General features: G+C 34.0%; 1 protein-coding gene across 2 annotated transcripts in view; it reads left to right on the forward strand.

Moving 5' to 3' along the window:
* LOC106664699 (chromatin modification-related protein EAF3-like) overlaps positions 1-8,397 on the forward strand; it is a 70,756-nt gene extending 62,359 nt beyond the window's left edge. For both annotated transcript variants that reach the window (XM_024228161.1, XM_024228160.1), the window contains exon 3: positions 7,049-8,397. In XM_024228161.1, coding sequence (XP_024083929.1) covers positions 7,414-8,058 — 645 coding nt within the window. In that variant the 5' untranslated portion in view covers positions 7,049-7,413 and the 3' untranslated portion in view covers positions 8,059-8,397. The remainder of the gene's footprint in view (positions 1-7,048) is intronic.
* Positions 8,398-12,589: the final 4,192 nt, after the last annotated feature.

The raw sequence follows: 12,589 nt of genomic DNA on the forward strand, positions 1-12,589 counted from the left end.
ACATTGCATTTCCGCTGATTAAGACTAAATAAGGCTAGCCGAATTCTATCCACAAATGTGGTGGTTAATGTTATCGATCATATCGAGAGATCCGTCTATCCGTCACTACAATTACATTTTTCCAATCTGAAGGATCATCAGTCAGCCAGTTCAAACGTTTCAATACAGCCAAAAGTTCAGCTTGGTTGTTTGAACTATGTTCTGCAAGACGAAACTGTCTCTCCAGAAGAGTCTCTTCAGCACCATAAGCCACAAAGGAACACCCAACTTTATTCTTCTTTCTACCACCTGTATAGATACATAGCCTAAATTTTTTGCAATTCTGCTGATGTAATTTCAGGAGTCCAAGGTGTATCCAGTTGCACAGTTTTGTAGGCATGTCAGTTTTCAATTTAATATCATTATCACAACCTTTCATTATCTTATACTTTTTACACATTTCTTCGATCATGATTTCTACAGGTATTACGTTGGCAATAGTGCATGTGCCCTCATACGAAATGGTCTGGAAACCTTAACTTCGCAATAAGAATAATCTTTGCACTCTGCGTATTTTATTCATGTCAGATTTCTTCTTGAGTCCCTAGTACCAAACAGGCAGTGCATAAACGAGTAGACGATCCAAACCGCCGTCATAAATTATTTTCAATGCTCCAGAGGAAATGCCCCAGTAAACTTTTGCTGAACGCGATAACTGGCTGGTCAACTACAGGCTCCTTTCACAAATGTGTGTGTGTGTGTGTGTGTGTGTGTGTGTGTGTGTGTGTGTGTGTGTGTGTGTGTCTGTGTCTGTGTAGCTAGAGAGTCTTACTATAGGTAGAGGATTAGGTTGTGCGTCGGTTCCGAAGCTTCGACTTGTAAAGATGTTAATAGAAATGATGAACAAATGGTTGAGTATGTAGATTCACGTTTTGTAAAAGATGATTCTACTCACAAATTTAAAATAAAAATACAAAAAATTGCATGCACTCTGCGTATTTGGGTCCCTGGTAGCAAACAGAGAGTGGATAAGTTAGTAATGTGTGTGTGTGCGTGTGTGTGTGAGAGAGAGAGAGAGAAGTTAGGAGAATTTGCAATTTGACCAATAAGGTTTTTTATCTGGTTAAAGCCCTCGTCATCTAAATAACTTTGAAGTCAAGTGTGCTAAGTTATTGGGTTATTTAAAGCCGTCCAAAGTTCTAATTTTAAGGCATTCCATTCTGTTTGTACTCACTCGATTAATCTTTAAATAGTAACCCCTAAATGTTTCCTCAGATTCCTCCAGTTCGAGAAGATAAATATCATTTCCCATTGTTTATGTTCCTATCTCTGGGTCGTTTTTAGCGCGGCCGATATTCGAAGTGGGGAAAAAATTTGTTTACAATTACTTTGTTTATTTACTTATTCAAACATAATCGTTCTGGATTAAATTACTTGGCCTACTGTTATTATTTATGTTTTTTTATTATTTTTTTTTAATAAACGTTTTAATTGTAAACATAAACAAACACGATCGGAAAAGGCCAAACCTTCGGCTTAATAATTTAATTACCTTTATCTTCTGTTATATCGTGATTTATTGCCTGGCTTATGAGCCCTGTGGGCTTACCATTCACCAAAGTTTTCAATAATGAGGGGCTTTCCCTCGTTTCTCTTCCATAACCCTAGGCATCGAAACTACTTTCTTTTTTTTTTTGTACTTTTCTATCTTGTATAAATAAAAAAATGTTAAAAGTAAGTCACCTTTGTCTTGCTATTGCTGGTTTTGTTTATCCAGGGAAAGCCAGCGAGATAAGACAGACCAAGATAATACAAAACAATTAATTAGTTAATAATAAGAAGTTAGTAATAATATAATAATAAACAGTGTCAAAAGAGGGAGTACGAGACCTCCACCCCTAACTCTTAACTGTTATTTCCGAAAGTTAATCTGAAAAGGGATGAGGGTATAACTGTAAACTTTTATAACGGTTTTATATATTTTTAACCTTTGTTTAGTAGCGAAAATTTTTTCGTTTACGAAAAAATCGTTCAATTAATTAATTTTTTTTTTTTAATAAACGTTTTAATTGTAAACATAAACAAACACGATCGGGTTTATGACCTTTAATAATAACTTAATAACCTTTAATGTTATTCCTTAAAATTTTTCTAAAAAAGTACATGCTATGGACGTAAAATGAAACTTTTTCTTTGGTGATATTAAGTCAAAAATATTACACACGTGTCCAAGCCTCTGGCCAAAGGCCCTAGGGGCCGAGAAACCAAATGTGTGTTTTGCATGTATTTCAAGGATATAATATATCATTCTGTTTGCTTTTTTTAAAAATTTAGTATGAGAAAATAATATTCAGGATTCCGTTAAATGAGTAAGAAATCGCAAAAACCGAAAGACGCTTTCAGTAAAGTAGGCCAAAAAATTGCTTTTGAAAAAAATCAAAAACATTTAGGGTTCGTTTTAAGCATTCTGTAAAACCATTAAATACGAATTTTCGTAGCAATAAATAAAATATTTTAGGGCTGAATTGGCCGGGCGAAATTTTTTTATCTACGGTGGCTGGTGTTTTTTAAATTTTTTAAATTTTTTTTTTTAACGAGGGTTCGCAACAGCAGAGGTCATATAAACCCTCGGGGTGCCGGTGTTTTTGAAAAAAATCCCATTTGTAAGTATGTCGGGTTTGATGAAGGGCCGCTGGATTCGAACCCGGGACCTTTACCTTACAGTGATGAGCGCCCTGTCAACGCCTAAACCGTTGCGGCCACCAGCGCCCTTTCAGCCTATTTCAATAAGATTTAAATGTTGTTATATAAATGGGAAAAATAAAGCTTAAACAATAAGAAAAAAAAACCTTTCAGCCCATTAAATACAAATTTTTATAGTAATTGAAAATAGATCTTTTTTGCTAGATTAGCCGGGGGTAATTTTGTTTTCTTTCTCGGTTAAAAAATGTATAACTCCTCTGAATTTGATCAAAATTCAACTTTATTACAATCCTCACAAGGCTTGATCTTTCTTCTTTTAGAGTGTCAACATTGCTTAGATTTTACGTCATTTTATGTGAGCAAAATTAGGGGTGAAATGAACAAAAACACGTCATAAGTTGTATTAAACGTAAACATTTTTAAATTATTTAGAATTTAAAAACGTCAAAAAGACACCACATAGTCACAAAAGACACTCCCTCGTGTGGCTGGTGTTGCATTAAAAATTTCATAATTTTATCCAAATTCTATTTTACTGCAACTGCTGGAATGCGGAATATCTCTTTTATCAATCTCATTATAAGTGAGAAAAATAAGAATGAAATCAACAAAAACATCTCGAACTTTTTTCTTTTTTAAAATTTTATAACTCCGCTTGTGATTTATTTACGGAAGCCAATGTCATTGCGCGCCCTTTTGAGGGCTATAAATTCCTGTTAGGTTTCCGGTAGGATCGGTTGACTCGTCTTAAAATTATGGCCATTTTTTGTGATTTTTGAACGAAACAAACGGTCATTTCGTTCAGATACATAATTTATAGCCGAAAGTAGGCTAATTTGTTTTGCAGGAATGTCGATATTAGGTTTTTGCACACTCTAAAACCCCTGAATACAAATTTTTGTAAATATCAAACGTATAATTTTTTTTCAAATTTTTTGCCTTCCAAATGTCTACGATTTTATGCAAAAATCACAAAAATGTTGAAACAACTTCAACGATCCACAGGAAGTTTTAAAGGAGTTTAGAACCCTTTAAATTACACGTAATTGTACAAACGTCGCCTCTGTAAATAAATTGAATAGATAAAAAATAAATCTTTTTGACGTTTTTAAATTCTAAATAATTTAAAAATGTTTACGTTTAATAAAACTTATGACGTGTTTTTGTTCATTTCACCCCTAATTTTGCTCACCTAAAATGACGTAAAATCTAAGCAATGTTGACACTAAAAGAAGAAAGATCACGCTTTCTGAGGATTGTAATAAAATTGAATTTTGATCAAATCCAGAGAAAACAAAATTTCCCCCGGCTAATCTAGCAAAAAATATCTATTTTCGATTACTATAAAAATTTGTATTCAATTGGCTGAAAGATTTTTTTTTTAATGTTTAAGCTTCTCATTTATATAACATAACATCTAAATCTTGTTGAAATAGGCTGAAAGGGGCATCGGTGGCCGCAACGGTTTAGGCGTTGGAACGGCGCTCATCACTGTAAGGTAAAGGTCCCGGGTTCGAATCCAGCAACCCCGCATTCGAACCCGACATACTTACAAATGGGCTTTTTTTTAAAAAACACCGGCAACCCGAGGGTTGAACCTCTGCTGTTGCGAACCCTCGTAAAAAATCCAAATATTTTCATAACATTAAATTTGGAATGAGGAGTTGTGAATTTTTTAAATGAATACCCGGGATCGGAGAGAAAAAAGTTTACCCTTTAATTCATTCCAAAAATGTCTAGTTTTTGTTTGCGATAAAAATTCATATTTAAATGTATTTAATGGTGCTTAAAATGAATCTTTTTTTTAATAAAAAATTTGTATTTGTGGTGAATTGCGGTAGGTCAAGGCAGGACGGAGCCCTGAGAAACACCCCGCTTTACTGGCAACTACGAGATCTGTTTTGTTTCCCCCAGTATCGCCTGTTTTCGTCCAGAAAGGCGAGACGCGAATCGTTTCAGCACTTAGAAGGAGAATCCAAGGCTTTTGATGAAAGTTGACATCGTATCGACTTGCTAAAAGTTTGAGACCGAGGTGGCTTAGGGCGAACGCTTGCGGTTCTGAGTTCGAATCCCGGCCTAGACCTTTGAATTTTTAATAAAGGTTAATTTGAAAACTTTTTCTGATAGGGGGGGAGGTCAGCGACACATAATGTGCAGGAATTACTTTTTTTTTAAATGGAAAAAAGGACAGTTCACCTCTTTTGTCTTGGTGAACAGAGAATTGATCAGCCCCTGTAATCTGAGAAGACCGAATTCGTTAATTTTTATTTGTATTTCTACATTAAAAGTATAAAAATCGGCGTTGCGTTAATAAACTCATTAGAGATGACCCTTCCGTGCACGAGATCGCTTTTGGCATTGACAAGTGTGCAAGGGTGAAGTGAGGGAGGTCACGAACTTCGATCGCACGAGCAATTTTCGAAGTTCGGCAAGAGGGTGGAATCGGTATTAATCGCATTGAGTAAAACGTTCAACCGCGATCTAATAGCTTCCGGGGTTAGGAGTTGACTGTTGTTCCGTGCACGGCGGACTCTAATGGGTTGTCTCTTTTTATTCCCCTCCTTACCGGTCAACGTCCTTAAAACAGCCAAAGTTTGTAACTTTATGTTTGTTTTTATGACCGTTTCTGATGATCAACATTTACCCTTACGTGAATAATGTCTAGGAAGAAAAGATATCCAAAATCTTCACTTACCATGAGCAAGCAATGTGATTTGCCTGCTACTTTACTACTGTCTCAAAACCTAAAATTTCTTGTGAAAATGTTTACATTTAACAAATAATAAATAGTCGACAAATTTCTAATCTTATAGGGGGATGCATAAAAAAATTAAAAACTTAAAGTACGGTACACCACCAAATTTCTAGGAGACCAGCAAATTTCAGAAAACGTACTCCATTTAATGCACTTTTTAGTGGTACAATTGCTCTTTTAATTACCCTTTTCAAAGATGAAGAAATTGATGGAGGAAAGGAAAAACCGAAAAACCCGTGTCTGACACGTAAGGTGGAAAATGAAAAAAAAAAATGGGTTCGAAACCGAAATATTGTTTACTTATTTATCAGCACGACTGCAACTTTGATTAAAGAATTATTGTATTGTTATTCTCCGGAAAAAAAAAGAATTTTTAAACGTCTTTGAAACGTGAAATATTAAGAAATCAGAAAAAGTGAAATAACTCCGAAACTGCCGAGATTCGGGCCGTACTTAATCAGGACGTTTTGGTTCCATTTTGAATGTAGAATCTACTGGCAAAGTTTGTAACAGGAATAGTCGAACACCCTTTATAATAACCAATCAGATGCCATCAATACTAAGCTTGTAAACCTTCCTATATGTTATTTAATAGCGAGAACTTTGAAATTTTTTTTTTCAAAGTTGAAAAACCTACTACAGTGATTCTAAACTACTATTTCCAAACCTAGAGACCAGCAAATTTCAGAAAACTTACTCCATTTAATATACTTTTTAGTGGTACAATTGCTCTTTTAATTACTCTTTTCAAAGATGAAGAAATTGATGGAGGAAAGGAAAAACCCGTGTCTGACACGTAAGGTGGAAAATGAAAAAAAAAAAAAAATGGGTTCGAAACCGAAATATTGTTTACTTATTTATCAGCACGACTGCAACTTTGATTAAAGAATTATTGTATTGTTATTCTCCGGAAGAAAAGAGTTTTTAAACGTTTTTGAAACGTGAAATATTGAGAAATCAGAAAAAGTGAAATAACTCCGAAACTGCCGAGATTCGGGCCATACTTAATCAGGACGTTTTGGTTCCATTTTGAATGTAGAATCTACTGGCAAAGTTTGTAACAGGAATAGCCGAACACCGTTTATAATAACCTTAAAATACATGCACAACAAAGGCAGAAAACCAAATTTTAAATTTAGCTTATTTAAATAGCCTTTCCCTGTCAGAAAAACATCAATAAACAATGTCTAATTACAAGTATATCTTAGAAACTCAACGATAATAAAGGTATATGTAGCATGTTTTAAAAACTAAATAAAGTTAATGTTAATATGTTAAATTTACTGGGTTTTAATTTTTATTTTTATTTTGCGGGACACTAATACCAGTAAAACTTTCTATTTTTCAGTCATTAGGTTACTTGTTTTTGAACCTTCTTATTTTCATCAGCTGAGACAGGCCTTAGGGAAAATTATTTTTGTTGAACATCAAAATTGAAAACTCCAGACATAATTAATTTAAGTTAAAAGTGCCCTATTTTTTTTTTTTTTCGTTTGGATTTTTAGATATCAGGGAAATATTTTAATACGGTTATGCACTTGATGTTTTATATTACGCTTTTAGCTTTCTTTTTCTTTTTTAATTAACTAGGTGGATTTATTAAAATTGCAGGTTTTAAATTGAGCTTAAAGGAAAAGGACCGTTTGATTTTTATCAGATATTTTATGGAATTCCCGTTATTAAGTGAAGCTTTTACCTTCAGGAGAAATAATATTCAGTGGTTTTCTCCCCGCCATTTTGACGAGGAGGTCTGCAGAGCGGGATTCTCCTAATGTCTACCTTCCGCCGTCCAAATTAGAATTAGTGTCCTAGTGTTTTCTTGGTCGATTGTGTTGATATTGACAGCGTTTAGGTTTGTGCTCGTGATATTTACGTTTTGGGAGTTCAACGCACAATTTGTCTTAACTCTATCGGCTCCAGGGGATAAAAAAAGTTTATAAACAAATAGATATTTGCCGTTTGTCTCAGAGTGCACGATGGAGGGAAAAGTGGCCGAAAGTGAGACGGTGCGATTGGGTAAAACGTTCGAACTTAACGGGACTAAGGATCGTCCGAAGATGAAAGAAGATGGAATCCCGACAGAAGAAAACGCAACAGGTTCGAATTTCTCGACAATATTGGACGACCAAAACGACGGTTTTGTAATCGTGAAGCAGCAGAGACGTTTGACACCCGTGCCACTGGGGATAAACGAAAACCTTCAGAACTTTCTAGTCGACGATTGGCACATGATCCATTTGGAGAAAATGCTCGTCTCTCTGCCCGCTTCGGAAACTGTCGACCACCTGTTCGAGCAGTTTTCGAAATCAGGCCTGAAGAGGTCCACGGGCGAAATGATCGAAACGTTGCGCAGGGCTTTTAACGGTTACTTCGGCTCAGAGATCATCTACACCCCTGAGAAATGGCAAGACGTCTGCATGACTAAAAAGATGGGAAAGGACAGGAGCAGCGTCTACGGCGGGATCCACCTCATCAGGATGATCGCACGCTTCGGATGGTGTACGGAAGTTTGGGAAAACGGTTGTACACAGTCTTTTACGGATGTCCTTGAAGATTTCCTGCAATTCCTGACCAAGAAAGCCAGCACCATCTTCTCCGAGTGCAACTACATACGACCCTAGTCAAAGAGGGTATCCATCATACAATTTTTTTTTTACATTCATGTTTATATAATTTTTATTTGTCAATGTGTAAATAATGCATTTGCTCGTGCATCAATCCAGTTTGTAAAAAAAAATCACTCCTACTCAACAGGTAACAGATACATAACGAACTAGTAATTATTTTAAATAAATCACATGACTTTAAATAATAATCTTTCCAAATATCAAAACAATAGGCTAATTAAAACCTTACATACATATTTTTTAATTTATTTAAAATCGATTGTGCCTTTGTCTTAACTTTTAACTACTGTATAGCTTAACTGATTCATATCCCTTGTTATAGTAGTATTAATAATNTATGTATTGATATATGTTCTAGTTTTAAATATTTGTACCATGGAATGTATTGTTTGACCATATCAAAAGAAATGTTGAAAAAAAAAGGAAATAATTTATCCCTTTGCTAAAAGAAAAAAAGAATCCGCTTTTAATCAAATGACAAACCATTACCATAATCTGTAATAATCATTAGACATGTTTAATTTAAAAAAAAAAAAAAACTCATTGTAAATAACGTACAGTTTAGTCAGTTTTGATTTAAACGGTACGTTGTCTAATTTTTAGTCAGATTCAAACGCTTTGGCCCTACTCGATCACTTTATATATATTTTATAGTTTTATTTTTCTATGTAATTCATCGAGAATGCAAAAACAAACAAGGTCAGTTTAAAAATTAAAATAAAATAATCGAACATATTCAAAAGCATAAAATTATCGTTGGTTCGGCTAAAAGTGATATAAAAAAAAACACAACTTTATTACATGTAACACTGTGTGATTGTAATTTAATTATGCGTGAAAGTTGTAGAATAATCTGAGCGAATATGGAGTGTCATTTTTATATTGTTACTGAATTTCTTTTTCTTTCTTTCTTTTGTTTTTTTAATAAGCACGTTGGTCAAATTGATTTTTATTTGTTTTCTTATAATACTGTCAATAAAGTACCAGGCTGTACTTACTCATTTCATTATAAAAACAGCAGCCAAACTATTTCAGAATTAGATTAAGTCTATTTTTTGTAATGATGCTACTCGCATTGATAAAAAGTATTCTCAGTCTAAAGAATAAATAAATTGACAAAAATATGTTGTTTTTTATTTTTTTATTTATTTTTTTAATAGATGCCATTCAAGTCTGTGCCACAAAGTTTTATACAGGTTTGTGCCCCAAACAAAATAGGTTTATAGAAGATAGTACCATATGCAAAGTAAATTTTATGCAGTTGTGCCATAAACAATTAATTGTGCAAGTTTGTACTACAAACAGCCATAATTAATCGTGAGGCCAGGGATGCTTCAACCCACTGCAGGGTTGGTAGATCCTCATAAAAATTGAAAATCTGGTTAAACTGCCAAGTAAGTAAAAAAAATTGCATGGTTTAAACTTTGAAAATACAATTCACCTGTCTTGTTAACCGTACAATAACAAAAAAAATTAATCAAGAAGCAGCTTTATAATAATTTTAACTGTATGCTTCAAAGGAGTTATGAAATGTTGAAGCAAGCATGCAGTGAAAAGAGTAATGGCTGAGTTTAGCATAACAGAAATAACCCTTTGCAATGTAAATTTGGATCATAGAAATCCACTTTAAAACAATGATGTTAAATCATGTCCTGCATTAAACTCTTGGTCTTGACGAACCCATCCTTTGTAGTGCAACTGTAAAATGTATTTTGTAATGAACAAATTATTTATACTTTTAACAATCTTTCAACAGATTTTTCACGTCTGAAAGAAATTCCATTTTTTAATGTTAATAAATTTTTATATAAATGTTTTATTTTTTTATTATTATTAAAAGTGGAGCTAAAAAAATTATAATGCTAATATTGACATTGCTCAGCTCTAAAGATTGAAGGTTTTCGACCGACCACTTCAGTTAGTGAGGGAAGATTGATGAACAAAAAGAAGAAGCAGTTTGATGGTGAAATTAAAATAAACAATGTTATATAATTTTTTCTTATTTTTTCAAAAATAATAATAAAATTGGGTAGCTTGACCCTTAACCTCAAGCAGACAGTCTGTGAACATTGTGTCATTTAAAATTTGATTTATTCTCATTATGTTCATATGTATGTAGTTTTAGTAAAAATTAACTTTTTTTTCTTCTATATCTACTTTTAATACCGTCATACAATATCAAATTTTATAGATTTGTGCATATGAGTATGACTTGAAATTTTCTGCCTGGAAAGTAGTTACATTTTAAATTAAGTTTTCAATTTATCTTCTTAAAATTGGGCTGACAACAGCAATAAATGTAAAATTGACAGAATACACCAAAGGACACAGAAAGCGGCTTTGAAGACTAATACAATCCTTGACAGGGCATTCGAGAAAGATTGGTATCAACCAATACATTCAGATTCTGCAAAGAGGCAGAAAAGTCCACAAAACATTAACAGCCTGGAGAAAGTTCTTTGAAACGTTTAACGTACCCATAGGAAAATAACACCCACTAAAACCAGGCCTAATAATCAAATTCCTGGATAAATTGTGACTACTGGTAAACTATAAGTGTAGAAGAGCGGATTTAAAACCCCTACATATAAAACGATCTTGTCCTTCTTAAGAGTGTAAAAAAGTGAAGTAACTAAAGTAATTTCTGTCTTACAGGAGGACTTTAACAGCCAACATTGGGGAAAGAGGACGAGAAGTCAAACCACTTGACATTAAAACTCCATGGGATTCAAACCCTGGACAGTGAGCACGGCTTATAAATGCTCCTTCCAGAGAATAAAGTAAGTAAAAAGTCAGTTATGTCAAAGAGGTTATTAACTATTCTCAATTAAAAAGCCATGGGCTATGCCAGGACCCCAAAGCCTTGGCAATCACAAAACGGATGTCCAACAACTTGGCCTCCACAGTCCTCGCCTTCTTAGCAGAGCCCATAATATTATATAATTGGGTTAAAATGTAATGCAAACTCTCAGAAATATTTGAAATTATTTTTTATATCCAAGGTTGGGTGTGAAATTGTTGAATATAATTGCCAAGATCTGTCTTGAGATTTATTTATGATTTATTATCATTTTGGCTTGTGCTACATCTTCAGGGGTGCTAGTAGCTAGAATCTACTGCATACTAGTTTCCAGAAAATTGTTTAAAATAGATTTTGTATTATATTCATTTTCGTGGGCAGTTCCTTCTTTCCTTTTGTTTGCCTTCTAAAAAAAATAACAATAGGTCACCCTTCAGGGGTGCTAGTAGTTAGAATCTGCTACATACTAGTTTCCAGGAAATTGTTTAAAATAGATTTTGTATCATATTATTTTTCTGTGGCAGTTCCTTCTTTTTTTTTTCGTTTGCCTTCTAAAAAAAATAATAATAGGTCATTTTTCAGGGCTGCTAGTAGTTAGAATCTGCTGCATACTAGTTCCAGGAAATTGTTTAAAATAGATTTTGTATCATATTAGTTTTCTGTGGCAGTTCCTTCTTTTTTCGTTTGCCTTCTAAAAAAAATAATAATAGGTCATTCTTCAGGGCTGCTAGTAGTTAGAATCTGCTGCATACTAGTTCCAGGAAATTGTTTAAAATAGATATTGTATCATATTAGTTTTCTGTGGCAGTTCCTTCTTTTTTTTCGTTTGCCTTCTAAAAAAAAAAAAATAGGTCACTCTTTAGGGCTGCTAGTAGCTATAATCTGCTGCATACTAGTTTCCGTTGATAGTTAAAAAAAATACAGATGTCTTTTTTATTGCTTTTGAGCATGGTTGACTAGCAAAAGGACCAGGCATTTTATAAATTCCACTGAACGATTATCCAGACTAATCGGTTTCCATGGAGTAAATTGATAGCCCACTAGTCAAAATCGTTTACCCAATAATTCACCATCCGGTAAAGGAGAATTTCCCAATGGGTTCCAAGACCCGGCAAATAGTTTATGGACGCTATTGGTGGGGGTGGGGGTGGACTAATGAGATGGGAGTTACCGGGTAGGTGTTTCCTTAGGAAAGGGTGTCAAACGAGGGTGGATTCTCAGAATGAAAATGACCCACTGTCGGTAACTCGCGGTATTGATTATCAAGGGGGACTGACCTCCGACTTGTTTCATCATTGTACGAAATTGAAATGAATGGGACGATAGAGTTGCAAGGCTTTTTTACCGAGAAAACACCACCCCGGCCGAACAGAACATTCTTCAAGTCCATAATAAATAAATCCACTATTCTTGGAATAATCACAAACCATTTTCTGGGTCATTTTCCTTCCCTTTATGCCGATTACCTGATTTTAATAAACCAAAATGGTTAATAATGATTTAATTAACACGTCTTCTGTGCCATTGGGTTATTGCATATATTTCTTCCTATAAATAACGTTTTTTTATTTATTTAGCGGGCTGTCACACCATTTTTTTAAATGTACAAAATGTGAAAATAGTATCACTTTACAATGAAAACTAATATTTATAATAAAATAATATAATGGAAAATATATGGGGGCGTCGGTGGCCGCAACGGTTTAGGCGCTGACACGGCGCTCA

Source organism: Cimex lectularius, unplaced genomic scaffold (genome assembly GCF_000648675.2).
Source record: "Cimex lectularius strain Harlan isolate CLEC.00 unplaced genomic scaffold, Clec_2.1 scaffold154, whole genome shotgun sequence".
Classification (NCBI taxonomy): Eukaryota; Metazoa; Arthropoda; class Insecta; order Hemiptera; family Cimicidae; genus Cimex; species Cimex lectularius.